This window comes from Crocodylus siamensis, chromosome 2 (assembly GCF_052110815.1).
Source record: "Crocodylus siamensis isolate JL-2025a chromosome 2, ASM5211081v1, whole genome shotgun sequence".
In the NCBI taxonomy this organism is placed as follows: domain Eukaryota; kingdom Metazoa; phylum Chordata; order Crocodylia; family Crocodylidae; genus Crocodylus; species Crocodylus siamensis.
The window spans coordinates 272782116-272800879 of NC_143396.1; the positions used below are offsets into that span (position 1 = coordinate 272782116).

Here is an 18764-nt window from a genome sequence, read left to right on the forward strand (position 1 = left end):
TCCATGCAACTTCACGGAAATTAAGGCATTCTTATGCTGCAAGATACAAACCCCCATTTCAGCAGTTGGATCTACAAGTCCACCTGGCAAAGGGACTACATTTTTAATTTGAACCAGGTTTATACTTTTTTCCTTTCTTTTCCCTTTCCTTAAATGTTCCTCCCACCCCTGGCTGCCAGCTAGCTACGGCCTGTGCAATAAAAAGTTCCCTGATAATGTTTCTCCTGTTACACAAACTCTCTCTACTGCTTTAAAGTCTCCTCTCCATTATTACTGATACAACACCAGGCTCGACAATTTTTCTCCCTTCATATTGGTGCTGCTAAAATATTACTGGTCCAACATGTCTTTTAGGCAAATTCACCTAAGTGTTTCTCTTGCCTGGGCAGAACGTAGCTATCACACATTGGGTGATACATAAAGCGCTATGCAAATGTGCAGTGTTGTCTGTAGAATGGATACTGGTATAACACACTGAGTCTACAATTTTCATAGATTTCATAGACATTAGGGCTGGAAGGGACCTCGGAAGATCATCGAGTCCAGCCTCCCACCCAGAGGGCAGGAAGTCAGCTGGGGTCATAGGATCCCAGCAAGATAAGCATCCAACTTGCTCTTGAAGGTGTTCAATGTAGGCGCTTGAACCACCTCCGCTGGCAGACTGTTCCAGACCTTGGGGGCTCGGACAGTAGAGAACTCCTTCCTTATGTCCAGCCTGAAACGGTCTTGTAGTAGTTTATGACCATTCAACCTTGTCATCCCTTGGGGCGGTCTGGTGAATAAATGTTCCCCCAGATCCTGGTGGTCACCCCGATAAACTTGTAGGTGGCCACCAGATCACCCCTGAGCCTGCGCTTTTCCAGGCTAAAGAGCCCCATGGCTCTCAGCCTGTCATCGTAAGGTCTGTTTTCCTGACCTCTGATCTTGCGTGTGGCTCTTCTCTGGACTCTCAAGCTTCTCCACATCCTTTTTGAATTGTGGAGCCCAAAACTGGACGCAGTACTCAAGCTGCGGCCTCACTAAGGCTGAGTACAAGGGGAGAATGACGTCCCGGGATTTGCTTGAGAAGCATCTATGGATGCAAGCCAGCATTTTGGTCACTTTACTAGCCGCAGCATTACATTGCAGGCTCATGTTCATCTTGTGGTCAGTGACGACCCCCAAGTCTCTTTCTTCCGTAGTGCTAGCCAGCGTAGCACTGCCGAGCCTATAAGGATGCTGCAGGTTTTTCCTCCCAAGGTGGAGAACCTTGCATTTTTCGGTGTTAAACACCATCAGGTTCTCGTCTGCCCATTTGCTGAGCCTGTCCAGGTCAGCTGGATCACCTGCCTGTCTTCTGGCGTGGATGCTTTGCCCCAAAGTTTGGTGTCATCGGCTAACTTGGCCAGTCCGTTCCTGACTCCAGTGTCCACATCATTAATGAAGATGTTGAACAATTTGGGTCCAAGGACAGAGCCATGGGGGGACTTCCATCAATAACTACCCTCTGGGTCTGACCACGGAGCCAATTTCCCAGCCGGTGGAACCAAGGCTACAATTGGTCAGTTTCGCCAAGAGTTGATCATGGGATACGAGATCAAAGGCTTTTTTAAAGTTAAGATATATGACATCAATCTCTTCTCCCTTGTCCAGGTGATAGGTCACCTGGTCGTAGAAGGAGATGAGATTGGTCAAGCAAGACCTACCTGCAACAAACCCGTGCTGGCTATCCCTTAGGAAGTTGGCTCTCAAAGATCCGTGCTAGGGGCTGGGCTATGACGCTCGCCAGCTCCTTGAGTACCCTGGGGTGTAGATTGTCAGGGCCGGCTGACTTGAAGGTATCTAGCCTCTCAAGGTGATCCTTCACAAAGTCAGCATTAATGGAGGGCAGGGGATCTCCCTCACCCGACCTCCCTGTCCCGTAGCGGGCATGGGCGTCCCATGGGACTGATGAAAAACTGACGCAAATACCCATTTAATAGGTTGGCTTTTTCCTGGGCGTCAGTTGCCCCATCTGGTTCAGCCGTGTTGCCCTTGCTTTTCCTCCAGCTCCCCACATATCTGAAAAAGGACTTTTTATTGTCCTTGATGCTCAAAGCTAGTTGGAGTTCAGTTGCAGCCTTGGCTTTCCTGGTTTGCTCCCTGCAGGACCGGACCAGTGCAGAATAATCCTCCTTGGAGGTGAATCCCATCCTCCATCCTTTGTAGGCGTTTCTTTTTGGCCTCAGGAGGTCTGCTAGATCCCTGTAGAGCCAGGGGGGCTGCTGTGCCCTCTTGCTGCCATATTGCCTCTTGCTACATATTTTGTCATATGTCTTAGAATTAAAGCACTGGATTCAGTAGGCCAGACCCTGATTTCACTTTGTGCTGGGGTAAGACGACTAGCTCCACTGAAATGTAAAACTTTTGTAAGTATGCTTAGTATTGGAGCCAATGCCTGCCAGGGGAGAGAGGCAGATTCCTAGTAGAAACACTTCTGAGCAGAAAGACACATCCTCACACATGTAAACCTTAGTGCAGGGTTTTATTCTAAAATACGGCTAGATAAATGTGGCCTCTCTTAGGCAACACATCTGGATCTTCTGTGTTCAAAGTCAGATCACCTCACTCTGGGGGCAAAAAGGAGTTTTCCTTTCGTTTCTCTCCTGTTTGTGCTGCAGTCAGTACCCCTGAGAGCGGTGGTGCTCTTCCACCTGGCAGGCCAGCAGCAGAATTGTTTGCTGAATTCCCCTGGTACAGCGCATTGCAATGCATGGGAGGGCACTGGTGTTCCTGGGAAAATAAGCCGAAGTAAGTGCGGTTACACAGGTGTCAGTGAGGGCTTAATTTGGCTGGCAGAAACATTATTACAGGTAAGAATGCACACAATGACAAGGCATAACAGTAGCTAACATCTTGGATTGCTTTTGCAGGGCTAGCAATATGGAGGGAAGCCCCCTTTTGTTTAACACAAGTGTATGCTACACAAGTCCCACATGACACTTTCAGGAGCACGGTCAGAGGGTAGAATCTATGCAGAGCTGGCAAAGTGGCTGAGAAGCTGGGATTCTAAGGGTTCAAGTGATGTAAAGCTTTGCTTTCTAGGTCTAGTGGTTCCTGGGATAGCAGCTGCTGTGATCATCACTTCAGAAGTGCAAACAAAGCAGAATAAAATACAAGCTCACAGCCAGCTTTCCCATCTAGCCCTGTGGAGTTTACTACCATATATCAGAATTTAAATCTAACATTAGCACCAATATACAGGGGGAGATAATTCTCTCATGGGTCAGGGATGGTGGATGCAGAAGCCTGAGCTCTAAGCAGTGACTGTACTTGGCATGCCCTGGAAATATCAAAAACAGTAAAGCTATTAAAAATCTGTAAATATTTCCTCCCCCCCAACTCTACTTATTTCCTTTGTTCCCCCTGTGTTCTTTGTCCACCACCCCCTTTTGCAGACACACAGTCATGCACCAGTCATATAAAATGTTACATTTAAATCGCATGCTTATTTAGGATCTGTGGAGACTCTTACTTGGAAACCTCTGAGGCTTTTCCTACCAGCTGCAGGCTAGTACCTGACCAACACTTATCACAGGGTTATGAGTTGGAGCTCCATGTTGAACAAGAAACATCTTTTTTTACTTGGAGATGTAGCTCCATGGTAGAGGACTATAGGAAAGAAGGGGACCTTGCAAGGTCATCTAATCTAATCCCCTGCTCAAGGCAAAATCATCCCTGGCTAACTCATCCCAGTTTTCTAATCTGCTCTTGAAAATGCCCAGGGATGGAGATTTTTTAATTTCTCTAGGTAGACTGTTCCAATGCTTGACCACTCCTGTAGGTAGAAAGTTCTTCCTGATGGCCAAGCTACATTTCCTCTGCTGCAACTTGAGGCCATTGCTCCTACTCCTGTCCGCTACTGCCACAGAAAACAATCTATCTTCATCCTCTCTGTAATCACCCTTCAGGTATTTGAAGACTGTTGTCAGGCTCTCCTCAGTCTTCTCTTCTCCAGATTAAATAGCCCTAGTTCCTTCAGTCTGTCCTCATAAATCATGCTTCCCAGGCCTCAAATAATTTTTATCACTCTCTGCTGGACTCTCCACATTCTTAAAGTGTGGAGCACAATACTGGGTACAGCAGTCCAAGCGAGGCCTCACCACATAAGAACCAGTGCTGAATAAAATAAAAGAATCACTTCCCTTGATTTGCAAGAGACACTTACGTTAAACCAGTATGCTGTTGTCTTTTTTGCAGCAGGAGCATATTGTTGGCTTATATTCAGTTTATGGTCAACTGTAATCCCCAGGTCTTTTTCCATAGTATTGCAGCCTAGCCAATTGTTCCCCAGTCATATTTGTGCATGCATTTATTCCGTCCCCAGTGTATCTGGTTGATTGCGGACAATTTTTCCAGTCTCTCCAGGTAATTCTGGATCCTACCCCTGCCCTCCAGAGTGTCTGCACCTCCACCCAACTTGGTGTCATCCACAAGTTTGCTAAGTGTGCACTCTATCCCATCATCTAAATCATTAATGAAGATGTTAAACAATACTGGACCTAGGACAGACCCCTGGGGAGCCCCACTTGATACCTCCTCCCAACTGGACATTGAGCCATTGAGGACTACTCATTGAGCACGATGATCCAACCAGTTATGTATCCACCTTATAGTACTTCTGTCTAGTCTGTGTTTCCATAGCTTGTTATGCTGTGCATATATGAGGTCCAGGTTCAGTCCCCAGCATTTCCAGTTTCTTTATTAGAGCAGGGGCAGCCATCCTTACAGCATGAGTACCACAAGTGCCACAGGCAGCTTCTGTGTGGCATACATGGTAGATCAGTGGGGAGGGGAGGATAGGCAGCACAGCAGCTGATAGGGCAGGAAGCAGAAAGCGCTGCAAGACATTGGGCAGGGAGCACAGAGTTGGGAGCAGAAAGCAGAGAAGCATATTGGGCAAGGGAAGGGGATCACAGTGAAACTTAGGTTGTGGGGCTAATTTGTGCAATGCCTGCCAAAAAAGGTTGACCCCCACTGGTCTAGAGATATCATGGATGACAGAGACAATCCACTGTGTACAGGGAATTGGGCTAGGTGACCTCTCAAGGTCTCTTCCACCCTATTTCCCTATGAGTCTGTAAGGAAAAAAATCCTTTCACAACTTTCCTGCCCAGTTGTTAAAGAGTTCTGAAACTAGGAGGTAATTATGAAGTAGCATGGGGTTTTATTTTTCTTCAGTGAGATGAAATGAGTGTTGCCTGTCTGCATGACCTCCCAGATTGGTGCAAGAGGCCTCTGGCAACAAGAAAAGTGACTTCTGCAGGTGGAGGAGCATTCCCTGAATGACAGTCAATGCAGCTAAGGTCAAGTGGAGCCTCATTCCTCCTAGTAATCAACACTAGCATATCAGATGTCCTTCAGGTTTTCTCGCTGAGAGCCCTTATGCCCAGATAAGATGGATTCTCCTACAGCTGCCACATAGCATTCACAGGACACAGCACAGCCCTTCCAATAGGAAACAATCATCAGTTAATGTGAAGTGACCTTGGTGATCTCCTCTGTCTCATTACTACTGGTTGCATAGCAATGATCATCTATGTGTCTTGTTTCAAAATCAAAAGGCGGGCATGTGCTAGGAAGCAGGGTTGGGGGTAAAGAATGAGGGAAGGAAGGATCCTAGCTGGTCCTAGGTTGTCTTTTCATAGAGTATGGTCCATGCTTTGAATATTCACAGGGCCTGATTTGGCTTTCAGTTATGCTGGTGCAAGTCAGGAATGAGTTGCGTTCACATCCACCGAGTTAAACTGATGTAACCTCGGTGTATGCGGTGATAGGGCTCACTAACAATGTTTGCAAAGCACTTGGGAGATGCAGAACACTAGGCAAGCACTGGGTGTTGTGCACAGTATACATAAAGCTCCCAACAGTCTGGATTTCCCCCCACCCTGAGCATGTGAGTTAATTTTCTTCAGTGTTTTTAGATGCAAAGAAGCACTTGAGAATCAGGCAATCTTGTCCTTGGGAATGACCTTGGCCAGTTTTGGCCAATGTACTACAAGAGAAAGAGGAGAAAGGGAGTAGTCCCAATTCTTCAGGCAGGAGCTATTATGGCTTGTTCCTCCCACAGGGAAAACAGCAGGAATCCTCAGAGGCAACTCTGGCTAATGCAGGATGAATTCCCCTTGTGTTGACGCCTTTGTCCTTTACTCCCTCACTGCCACCTTCCTAAGGAGCCTAGATATATAAATACTAGCATTAGGCAGTCTTTATGTCCTAAGCCTCAGAGCTGGGACCAGCCACAGCCGTTGCAGACTGCCCCCTTGCCACTTCCCTGGCCTTTTGTGGTAAAGTTATTCCATGTCCCTATAGGTACTAGAAGGCTAAGATTGAAGTAACATACAGTTACATGGGGGATGCTGGTTAATCCCATATGCTGCATCAGGTGCACTAGGAGCATTCCAGTTGGTAAACTGCAGGATAACACGGCTTTTGCTGTGTTAGGCTGCTGTTCAATGCCCCTGCCTGTGCGGGATTGTTCCCATATAAATCATAGCTTTTGTAACCTGGTTAATCTTGGACAGTCTCAGGCTGACTAAGCAGCACAGACTGTGGGCCTCAATTCAGATATGCTTTATTCAGCTTCCTACAAAGAGCATGAATGCTACAGGTGCCAGGGGCTTAATCATTCCAGGGCCTTTGAATTGAACTTGGGGCACTGCAAAACTCATAGTATCCCAAGTGGGAAAGTGTTATCTACAGGGAAGCCCACGTCCTTGCACTGTGACCCATTCCTGCTTCCACACAACCAGTCTGTCCTCATCCACTCCTACCCTGGGGGACATCCCCACATGCAGGGGTGTGTGCTTCCAGTGGCAAAAAAAGTAGCAGCATAAATTTTTGCAGCTACTTTTTGCCACCATGCATGCCCTTGCACGTGTGCTTTGGTGCAAGGACAGAGTGCCCCACTTCAGGAAAACTACCATTTCCCCACTCCTTCCAGCTCCCAGCGTGCTGGAGGAGCCAGGGTGGAAATAGACGGGGGGAGACGTTCTGACCGGCAGCCAGGGCGTCTCCTGGGAGAACTGAGCTTCAGTGTCTGCTGGTGCACACTCCTGTGCGTTGTGCTGTGCTGCTTTTTTTTTGGCTGTTTTTTTTCCAGTGGGGTTTTTTTTGCCCCCATTAATGTGCCAGGTATGTGATTTATGGTACCACAAAGAGGTTTGCGGCACCACAAACTGCACTTGCCTGCACATCTGGATCTGGCCCTGGAGTCCATGTTCAGTAGGGATCCAGACAGCAGAAATGTTAATGTGCCACAAGGTGTAATGGCTTGCCTGTGAATGCCCTGTGAGAAATGGTTCTTTCACCCATCTCCCAGCATGTGTGCAGGTCCTCAGACCGATGACATTCTCTCCGTGTGTCAGGGCTGGGGGTGCAGGATGCTTGAGTTTGGTACATGGGATATCCAGTCTTCATATGTATTTTAAGGGGACAGTTGTCTCCTGTATGAGAACATCATGGACCCAAGTAGCCTCTGAGCCAGCACTTCTTGTTATAGATGCAGCCAGTTCCTGTGCCCTGCATCTGGAGTAAAACCGCCTCTTGGATTCTCTGTCACATGCAGTTGAATTCCCTCCCTCCTGTTCCTTTATTCTGCCAAACCCCTTACTGCCATGTGGAACCTTGTCTCAAAATACTGAGATCTTTCTTATTTTATAGAGACCTAGTGCAAACCCTGTGCAGCCCATGCCACTTAGCAGTGTCTTGTCAAAGACATTCTGCAAAAATAAAAAATAGTCCCTGCTAACACCTGAACCAGTCTCTCCGCATTTGAAGATTGATGCCTTATGTAGGAAATGTACTTTTTAAAGTGTTGATCATTATGTCCTGCTTTTTACTTGTGTCAAGGAGAAAAGCAGCATCTCAGTCGGACAAGCCAGCTGACAAAAAGGAAGAGGAAAGCCAAAATGTAAGTGAAGTGTTTACCATTGTTATGTGCTTGTGAACATAAAGGGGGGGATGAGGGGTCTCTTGATCCAGCAAACAGGTTGCAGCCCCTGAAAGCCTGAAATGTGATATCTGCATGCACCATCGCATGACAAGTAAATGCTGGTTTGCTGCTGCTGTACATTCAGGCAGCCACAGGCTAAATTCATTTGCTTCAAAACTTCACAGTATGAATATCCTAGAAATCAGAATCTCCTTATTCACAGATACAGCATTGTCCAAATCATTTCCATGGATGTCTCTTCACATTGTCCTCACAAAAGTGTCTTCAGAGTAAAAGAGCCCTGCCCATCCCTTGCCTCACCCAAAATATTTGTGCTGCTTCAAATGCACGGCCTGCGGTGTAACAATTCCAGTATCTCCTCTCAGATGCAGTCTACTGTCTTTGTTCAAACTTTTGACTTCCCAGAACACCAGACTTTAGCTGCGTTGAACAGTATCTTCATTTATGTATGATGCCTTTGGAAAGTGGTGTACTGTCCTCGCTGTAAAGCAAAGATCAAGTCACTCCAGATCACCAATTACATTTAAAGCTGGTTTCCCAGAGGGGGAGGGAAAGTGCTTTAGCTACTAGGCTATTCAGGAGCCATAGCATATCTTAGTCATACTTTCTATACTATCAGGGACACATATGTTTCAGTTTAATAGATTAAAACCAGTTGGGCAAGTGGGAAGGGCCAGTAATTTTGATGCATTTTTGTTTTAGCCATTCTGGCCATATGCTGCACACATTCTCAGGAAGATGAAATGGGAGCTTCAGTCTGCTTATGAACCACATTTTAGCAGGCTTATTTAGCATAGCACATTTTAGGGAGCTGCTAAATAATATTGACATGTCAAGTACATTAGGTTGGGTTTTGCACTGCTCCACTAGTGCTCAACATTTCAGCCATGTTTTGAAACTATTTATTCTGCTACTTAACTTGTAGGGTGGCAAATCTGAAAGTGCTGTCACCATAGTTAGACAGATTGGAACAAATCCTGCTCTTAGTTACGTCTATGTAATTCCACTGAAATGAGTGGAAATACATGAGGATAGGGGACTAAAATCTTGTTTCGTGTTTTCTAGTCAGGCTCAGTTTTCACAGTACAGACCATTCCTAAACTTGGGGACTGATTAGCTCCTAGGATAGGGGGTGGTAGCAGGCACCTTTGTCAGACGTTTGAATCCAGCCTGAGTGGTGAGGTGAATGTAGTAAGTGTTTGAGACATGGAGGTAGGAATTGGTTACCAGTTGCTGCCCACTCAGTGACCCATGTTGGTGGGCTCAGTTCCTGGTGGAAAAACAGCTACATGAAAAGCCCACCTTGCTTGTACAGAGACCAACATCTAAATGAACACATGAGCATGACATAACTTCAGCAGTCCAGGACTGTTCTGTATTGGTATGAAGCATGGCCTGATCCCATGCATGCTGCAACTGATCACTGGCTAAAAGAAGAATGTCGTGCTCCAGAACTGCTGGTTCAGCACTGTTCACAGGAACACAAGTTCTCTTTAAAACTATGGAGCCAAAAATGAAGAACTGTTTTCTTTTTCTTGTTTAGGAAGATGCTAGCACCTCGCCTTTGCCCGTTACACGAGGTCCCAGCCAGCCGCAGAATTCTTCAGGTACTTAATGTAATTATTCATGTTGTTTATCATTATCATCATTCAGGGCAGACATCTTGCCATTGGGATGCGAGGTCGCTGTCCCAGCTCTGAGTAAAGGGGCATTCCTCACATAATTGTTCAAGTCAGTTTGGTTTCAAATCTGTTTGGAGTCATATGTCTGTAGTGGGAATTTGAGTAAAAGGAAGGTGAATGTAAATTTCTTTCCCAGGGCCAGATAAAAAACAGAAGAGCTAGTCTCCTTATCTTTACCCAGAAGGCAGTGGGAATTAGGTGCCTTAAATGCCTTTGAGGATCTGTGCCTTGGTTCATCAGATGATGTTTGTCTGCAGACAGGAGTAGCAATGAAAAGGTTTCTGAGTGAAATGCATACGTGCCCCTTTGCCATTCCTGTTTTAGAAAGCTGAAGCCTCCTCTAGCACCAGCCAGGAGGGCCGTTGAGAGTAGGGAGGACCCTAACCCTGCTGCCAGGATTTTGACACTACATCCCAGATCCCCTTTCCCTCCCCTCTCTCCCTCTCAACCCAGAGGAGAGGTAAGGTGGGCTAGAGATGAAGGGCCTTGCTCCAGTGGGAGTCTCAGGAATTGGCTTAGGTCTGCTGGAAGGTGGGGTTGAAATGAGCCCATCTCTGGGTCTGGCAAGGGCAGGTGGATGGATTCCCAGTGGGTACCCACCAGTGCCCCAAGACCCAGAGTGGAGGCTGGCAGCTGGGCACCAAGCAGGCTGTTCACCCCTTCTCCCTCTCACCCTCCCTCCCTCCCTTTCCCATCCAGATGTAACAAAAAGTGCAGTGCTCCCAGGTAGTACGTCATGGAAAGAGGTGCTGGTTTAGGTTTCAGCTGCCTGTAGAATGTTTCTAAGAGCTTATACATGTGTCCAGCTGGCCCTGGGAAACTGCTAGGACTCTGATCATAAATGAAAGCAAGAGACTCCAAATAACAAATCAGCTGCAAGCTGTGCAGAGACTGCCATGCAGCAGTCCTGGGCCTCACGAGAACTAAAAGGAATAGAAGAGGCGGCAGTGAAATGAGCATGTAATGAGTCCTTTGTGATCCGCAATCCTGCATCACTTCTGAACACAGAAGCCAGGCTGTCTGCTGCTTTTTCAGTAAGGAGGAAAGATCAGTTAGGAAGGCATCATATAGATGAGGTTAGGGGGCTTATTTCTTCTCAAGATGCTGAGCCCAGTAACTGCCTGGAGTTGCATGACAATAAATTGGCCTGTAGTCGGGTATTCATGAATGATTATAAAATGCATACCCTAAATGTCTCAGGGCAAGAAAATCCTGACAGTTTTCGCCTCTGATTTTGTGATCATATATAATGGGTTCTGTAATACAGCCCATAGTTAATAAATCCTCTGTAGTGATGTGCATAGCTGTTATTGGGCTGTCTTTTCTGAGCCATCCATGTCCTTTACAAGGGAAATATTTTGTGCTTTTGAGACATAACCTAGGCATATGCTTCACATGGTATATTTATGCCTCATGTCAGACCAATCAGCAGAATCTCCCTAGCAGGATAGTTTCTCAGACAGATTCTCCACCTTTCGCATTTTGTAGAACACTTTATAAGTTCAGGGACCTCTGGTGGTGGCTTCAGCTCAGTAACTAGGGTGACTATATGTCCTGGCTTGGCCAGGACAGTCCCGGATTTCATAGGCTGCCTCAGCCAGTTGGTGGAAATTCAAACAAAAGCCCCAGACTGACACTTCCCCCTCTGTACTGCCCACCCTGGCTCCTCCTGAGCAGTGGCTGGAGGTGCAGGGGTGGGAGGAGACTGGGCTGGGAACCACTCCTGCCTGAGGCCAAGATTGGGCAGGGCAGGGTGTAAGGAAAACACTGCTGTGAGCATGTCTGCTCACACGTGTGTTCACCTGTTTGCAGCCCAGCAGAGTCAGGACCAGGGAGCAGCTGCTGCAGCGGGGCTTCCTCAGGGGGTGGGGAAACAGGATGCTTTGTACCCCTGCCATGAAGAGACTGGGGGTCCCTCCACCCCTGCCCCCCCAGCTGCTGGGGACCCATGTTTGGGGGTGTGGTTCTGGGCTCTGCCCTGGGACTGCCGCCTCAGCTGCCCCCATCCCATCTAGGCCCAGTCCTTGCTACCACCAAGTACATGTGTGTGTGTGCATGCATTGCAGGGAGGGTGGCAGGGGGCCAAGCTGGAGAGAAGGAGGGAGGGAAAGAGAGAGAGGAGTGAGTGGAGGGTTGCAGAGGCAGTGCGGGTGAGGAGGGAGCAGAAGGGGGTGTGGAAGAAATGTTCTGATAGAGGCAAGAGGAGACTGAACCATGATGGTCAAGCAGCCACACCAGGCATGGCGCACATACATGCCAGTAAAGCAGCCTGGATCCACAGCAACTGCACACACAGACACACACATACACAGATACATGCACATGTTGCACTAACACTTCCCATGGAATCGGTCTACTTTCTTCCGGCAACAGGCTCCAGCTCAGGCCTCCTCCTCCTCCTCCTGATCTCTTGCCCAGCTGACCTCCAGCCACCTGTTTTTGTGGCCTTGCTCACCCCATTTCCCCAAGGGCAGTCCCTCTGTTGTCGTCCCCCACCGCTGCTGCTAGCCAGTGGGGAGAAGGAACAGCCTGGTGGGGGTTGGGGGGGCAGTGTCCCAGATTTCCTTAAAAATAATATTGTCACCCTATCAGTAACCCATTTCCAGGGTCCTTTGTGTATATCACTGCAGCCCACTGTCCCAGTTTAGAGAATAGGCCCTTTATCGCTTTTTGTCTTTCTAGAACTTAACGTTTAAAGTAGAAATGAATAAATGAATGAATTAATAAAACCGTATGCACTGTGTTTCTGTAAACTGTATGCTTTATTTCTAACAGGGATTATTTTTTTATTAAACAAAATTCACATAGTTTTTAAGCACTTAATTATTTAGTATTAAGTAAAAAAATACAGAGCTTTGTGATCTTCATCTAAGCACATTTTGCTACTATTGGTACACTTAAGCAGTCATTCCTGTTCATTATTGTTAGCTTCCAGGAGCTCCTTCATATATATCTCTGGAGCACGTGTTCCTAACATTCAATTAAACCAAAGGTAGAAAAAAAACAATTTAAAGTTTTTGTTATGCAAAGAAAAAAAATCAGGATAAGATACCACAATTCTTCATGCTTACTTTACAGAACCGGGGAAGAAGCCATGGGAAAGAAGCAATTCTGTTGAAAAGCCTGTATCTTCATTACTCTCTAGGTGAGCTGCCCTGGTTGCTTTATAGGTCAGCTGCAAGGTCTGGACTGTAATCACACTATCATTATAACGTACTCAATTCACGTCTTATTTCATTCCATTGCCATAGAAATCCATCAGTGACGAAGAGTCCAGATGTTAAGAGCCCAGTACAATCTCAACCACCTTTTAGGTACCGAAAAATGCTCTGGCATCTTAACTATCTCAGCTTATCCTTTGAAAAAATCATGTCATCCTGCATTCAGCACTAACATTCTGTCGTTATTGTCATCTGTACTCATCCTGTTGTGATTTGCTTATCTGCTGCTTTATATACTCTGAGCCAGGTATTTGTCTCAGTGGGGTTATGCAGATATAAGTGGGACTAGAATTTGGCAGGTCTAATATCAAAGGGAGCAGATGCTAGAGCAGTGAACTGCTCTGTGAATATAGCCTTGAGCCCCAATTCAGGTAAGGGCAGGTTGGAGTCATTGGGACCTGAGCACATGCTTTAAGTTCAGCAGACACTCGTGCTTTTATGAATCAGGGCCCTACTTTTGTTCCTGGCATTGGCTGGGAGCATATGCTGTGCCCTGGGAAGGGCAAGAACCTAGAGGTTCTCTTTATTGAGTTCCAGCAGAACTTGCAGGATGGTCCTTTCTGAAAGGAGAAGCCTTCATTTCCCAATACCAGAGGGAGTTCAGAAGCAGAGCCTGTATGAGGGGCCTGTCTGCAGCCAGGCGATGGAGGTTATTTCTCCATCTCTGCAACTGCAGTGTAGAGAGAGGAAGAAGGAAACTGCATGTGGCAGAGGGTTTAGAGGATTCTGCTGCTAACCCTGTGAAAAACCCCAAGCCAGGGAGGGTACTGACAAATACAGAAACAGGCTGTAAAGCAAAGTAGTCTACAGCAGCGCTCCAGCAAACAAAATCCAATGGTCAAATTATGGGCCTAACACACGGTGCCAATCACACATATTTAAAGAAAAGGAGAAATCAGCTGGCATGGAAAAAGCTGCTTCCCAGCCCTTGGCCAAAAATAGCTTGCTAGGATGGTAGAGAGCTCTGGCAACAAGTAGGATATTACTGCTATTATAGATTTCATAGACATTAAGAGCTCAAGATCCTTGAGTCCAGCCCCTCAATTATTCAGTACAAAAATCTGTGCCGCCTTTTATACAAAGTTGTTTCATATCACAGGGCTAATAATCCACAGAAAGAGAAATGGGCAGCAGCCAATGCCTGTGCATACTTAGAGCTGTATTAAAGACCAATCCTGCCCAAAGTTTCACTGGCTTATGTGGAGATGCACAAGTATAACTGAAGGCAAATTTGGCCTCTTTTATCTGTCCCAAAGCTTCCATGCAATGGATGTCTGTGTACATGTACCAGTGTTCAGTAGATCAAGATTATCATGGTATTGCCCATCCTTGCAAAAACTTAGAAAAAGCTGGTAAAGCACTGGGTCCATTTAGCGAGGGGGACTCTATTTTATTCTAATTCTAGTATGTGGAATTGCACTGACGGTTCACTCATTTGTCTACTGCACGCAAGGCATTTCCCCAAGTACTCAGTGTTTTATCATAATTCAAGCTGAACCAGCACAGGCTGCTTTTGTAAAACACATCCCTAGCTTTGCTTGGAGCTCACTTGAATAGCATAACTAATCAACTCTATCAACCCAAAAGGACCTGATCACAGCTCCTTCTCAGGCACAAGTCCCAGTGAAGCCAGTCCTGCCTAAGCCAAGAACTAAGAAGAGAGAGAGGGCTCCAGTGGACAGAACATAAATTTTTCAGGATGCAGGAACACAGCTTGTTAGCACATGGGCTCTGCCTAACTAAGAGTGGGGTGCCCTTGCATTCGCTAGTACATTTAGGAGAAGCAAGTTTCACTTTTAAATGTTACCCTCACCTTAGCAGCTGGTGAAGGCATCTGCAGTCAGAAGAGTGGATATTTATGAAAAATAAATTCCGGCATGGAGGACACCACTTTCCAATACTTGAACTGCAGTCTATCCTGCCACCTGCCTCCTTCCCCACCCCCCACTTTCCAGCACAGTAACATCCCAAAACATTAACCATCAAGACTGTGCACTAACGTAGCTGTGAAAATATCTAGCTTCATTTTACTGATCAAGAAATTGTTGGCTACAGAAGGTTTCACTGAGTCTTTATCCTCTGCTGCATTTCAGTGTTAGAAAAGCAGATCTTTTGATGTGTAGTGGTGTAAGGAAGCAGCTTTGCAAAATCCTGCAGAGTGACACAAGAGGGAGCAGTGGAACATTAGAAAGATTAACTTTATTTCAGAGCTGGATGTGCAATTTTTCTATTTGCTGACTGCGGTAGCAGGGATCAGTTGTGTTGGCAAAAAATTGATTTGCTGCTTTATCCTTTGTCTCCCTCTCTCAAGGATGAAGCCAGTAAGCAGCAGCAATGATGTGGCTATGGATGCCTTAGATTTTGATCGAATGAAACAGGTGAGTGAGTGGGGTCTTGGGAATCTTATGTAGTATTTTGACAATTCCTTTCTTTTATATATGAAGAACTGTTGTTTGGCCAACATGAAAACAGCAGCTAGGGATAAGGGTCATCCAGTTGCTACAGTGTATCTGGACTTCCAGAAAGCCTTGGACAAAGTCCCACATCAAATACTTTTAATGAACTTCGATTGTTGCAGGATTCAAGGGCAGATCTGCTTGTGGATCAGAAATTGACTTAGGCAGAAAACAGAGTGGGTATAAATGGTCAGTATTCAAAATGGAAACAAGTAAACCAGGGATCTCTGTTAGGACCAGTGCTGTGGGACAGTCAATAGTAAAGTGGCTAAGTTCGCAAAATGACATTTCATAGACATCAGGGCTGGAAGGGACCTCAGGAGATCATCGAGTCCAGCCCCCTGCCCAAAGGGCAGGAAGTCAGCTGGGGTCGTAGGATCCCAGCAAGATAAGCATCCAATTTACTCTTGAAGGTGTTCAATGTAGGTGCTTGAACCACCTCCGCTGGCAGACTGTTCCAGACCTTGGGGGCTCGGACAGTAAAGAAATTCTTCCTTATGTCCAGCCTGAAACGGTCTTGCAGGAGTTTATGACCGTTCGACCTCGTCATCCCTTGGGGCGCTCTGGTGAACAAACATAAAATGATTGAGTGGCTAAGGACCCAGGCAGACTATGTAGAACTACAGAAGGATCTCACCAAAGGGGCAACAAAATGGCAAATTAAATTCAGTGTTGATAAGTGCAAAGTAATGCACATGGGGAAAAATAACCTAAAACACACAATGACAGCTTCTACATTCAGTTTTACTATGCAGGAAAGATCTTGCTGTCACTGGAGATAGTTTGCTAAAAACATCAGTTTAGATCTCAGCAGCAGTAAAAGGCTGCAAATAAAGTGTTAGGAATTATTAAGAAGGGAATGATAAACAAAATGAAAAGTATTTTTATGTCCCATTGTAAATCTATGATCCATGCATAGCTCAAATACTACGTGCAGTTTTGGTCCTCAAAAAGGTGACAGAAGAAGTAAAAAAGGTACAAAGGAGAACATCAAGGATGACTGGGAGATTAGAGGAGCTTCCATGTGAGAAGACACTAAATAGGCTAGCACTTTTCAGCTGAGAAAGATATCCTTGAGGGGGGCATGATGGAGGTTTACCAAATAGGAAATGGTATACAGAAAGCAAATAGGGGCTTATTATGTAGGGTCTTTTCCAATACCGGAGCCAGGGATTATGATATGCAGCTATTAAATCACGGGCTAAAAAATTAACAAAAATAAGTTTTTTTGCACGCGGCATGCATTTAACTTGCGGAAAGCAGCCTCTGAATCCAAACTTCCTCAGTCTCTAAATACAATGGGAGGAGCACGGTGTGGAAAATTTTGGACATACCTTGTTCACCTTCACCCTCAGCCTCTATTCTCTGCCACTTGTGAGACAGGATACTGGGCTAGGGTAGACCTACAGTCTGTCCTATTAAACAGGATTTTTGTGTTCAGCTTTGATTTTTTTGGCTCTCATCTGTTTGCTCAAGCCCTGCAAGACCTCTGTTATGACTCTGAGTAAGGCAGAATGGATCATAGTGGCCCCTTGACACTCAGAAGAAGACAGTCACATAGAGGATAAAGTGTCTGTACAGCAATGGTTCCCTGTTCTGTAATATATCACATCTAAGATCTCTTTCAACTTGACCTAGAGGGATATACTTATTTAGCTGCCACCAGCAATAGGCTTTTATCTCTATGTGGGCCAACCAAGAAAAGAGGACATGAATCAGTTAGGGCCAGATTTTATGTCACCTATTAGGTGCATAAATAAATTAGATGTTGAAGTAGATTTAGGCAGCTAAGTGTGATTCTGTATCCACCTACTTAAGTCCCTAAAAAGCTCTTAAAGGTAGGTCATCCTCCTTCTTCTCACTGTTTTTGTGCCACTTCATTTTATGGGTTAGATGACAGTGTGTTATAAGAGTTACTGCATTAATGGATTTTCAAAACTTGAACGCAATGGAATGAATTGCACTTAGGCACCCAAGGCCACTTAGCCACCTAGTAGGTGGAATAAAGTCTGGCCTCTAGGCTTTTTCTTCTACAAATTAAAAGGAAATTCTGATCAGATCACTTTTGTTTTCTCAGGAAATATTGGAGGAAGTTGTAAGAGAGTTACACAAAGTGAAAGAAGAGATAATTGACGGTAAGGAATGGAAAAAAATCATTTATTTTGATCCTTTTATCCTGTGAAATTTCATTCATGTTCAAAACAAGACAGAACGAACTACAGTGAATGCTTCAGGAAGTACCTCTAATAGCTGCTTGGAAAAACTCTTTTCTTAAATATGCATTAGTTTAATGAAGGTAAGAGTAGAGATACATGTAGGGAGATGTGACCATTCAAGGGCTGTGGTTCTCCTACAAATGCCCTCCTGGTCATGGAGCAGTGAAGTGTGCCCCAAAAGTATAAGCACAGGCATTGTGTATGTGTCTGTTTTTTCTGAAAATACACTGCAGTTCTGACACTATATACATAGTGACATAAGATAACATACTGCAGCTCCCAGTTAAATCAATGGAAGCCTGAAAGCAAGAACGGGGAGCAAACTATAAGTTGGAGGGGACACATTTTAAACCTGTTAGAACTACATAAGAAAATGTAGGGAGAAAGGCTGGGGCCTAGGACTCTATCCTGCATTTTCTTAATTTTCTCATCTACCATCCCACACTTCTGGCCCTTTCGGTTTAAGGGTGCAAACCTCTCAGTCACCACCTTTGCATTTACTTAGTCATTCTAGGAGTAAATGATTGGTTAACCTTTCACTTTGGTTTTCTAGCCATAAGGCAGGAGTTGAGTAGAATCAGTACAACATAATGACTGCACAGTATCTGCAAGGTACTAAGGATGCTAAGAAGACTGGATCATTTCTAAATGTATCAAGGTCATGCAAGATGGAGAAACAAGAGGACACCTGCACTGTCTTTGTTCTTAAACCCTTTTTATTAGCAGACTCAGCACACTTTGAAGCTTGCTGCTGCCTTGGATTTGCTTCATTTTAAAAGTCTTAATCTAAAAGAATATTCAATTTTAAATTTCTGGATTTTTTAGATTTCATCTGACTGCACATTGGATTTGTCAGCCTTTTTTGTATTTTGTATTTGCTTATTTAAATGTATTACATTTCTTTTTAGTAGTAGGTAAGACAACATGTGAACCATTTGCTTTTAATAGATGACTTCAAAGTAATTTTATTAGTAGTCTGCAATGTAAATGAAGCCCCTTTGCCAACAGAAATGTATTGTGGCATCACCAGAAGAAACAGAGACACATCAATTGTCAAATGACAAAGTTTTTTGTCTCAGTTATCACAATATTAAACCGGTACGTCAGTGCACCACAGTATCTGTGTTCATATTGGTAATAAACTGTTTATCGTCCACATGGCCCTCTGCTGGTTTTGTTTATTAGCCTCTGCAGCTTCGTACTTTTGGTCTCCTGTG

At 45.3% G+C, this 18764-nt stretch overlaps 1 protein-coding gene across 3 annotated transcripts in view; it reads left to right on the plus strand.

Annotated features, from left to right (window-relative positions):
- Positions 1-18709, plus strand: part of EVL (Enah/Vasp-like) — a 206019-nt gene extending 187310 nt beyond the window's left edge. For 2 of the 3 annotated variants that reach the window (XM_090034011.1, XM_090034010.1), the window contains 7 exons: positions 7870-7930; positions 9516-9579; positions 12733-12799; positions 12906-12968; positions 15187-15253; positions 17409-17466; positions 18101-18709. In XM_090034011.1, the coding sequence (XP_089890137.1) occupies positions 7870-7930; positions 9516-9579; positions 12733-12799; positions 12906-12968; positions 15187-15253; positions 17409-17466; positions 18101-18138 (418 nt within the window). In that variant the 3' untranslated portion in view covers positions 18139-18709. The remainder of the gene's footprint in view (positions 1-7869; positions 7931-9515; positions 9580-12732; positions 12800-12905; positions 12969-15186; positions 15254-17408; positions 17467-18100) is intronic. The other variant, XM_090034012.1, reaches the window with a different exon arrangement.
- The last annotated feature ends 55 nt before the right edge of the window (positions 18710-18764 follow it).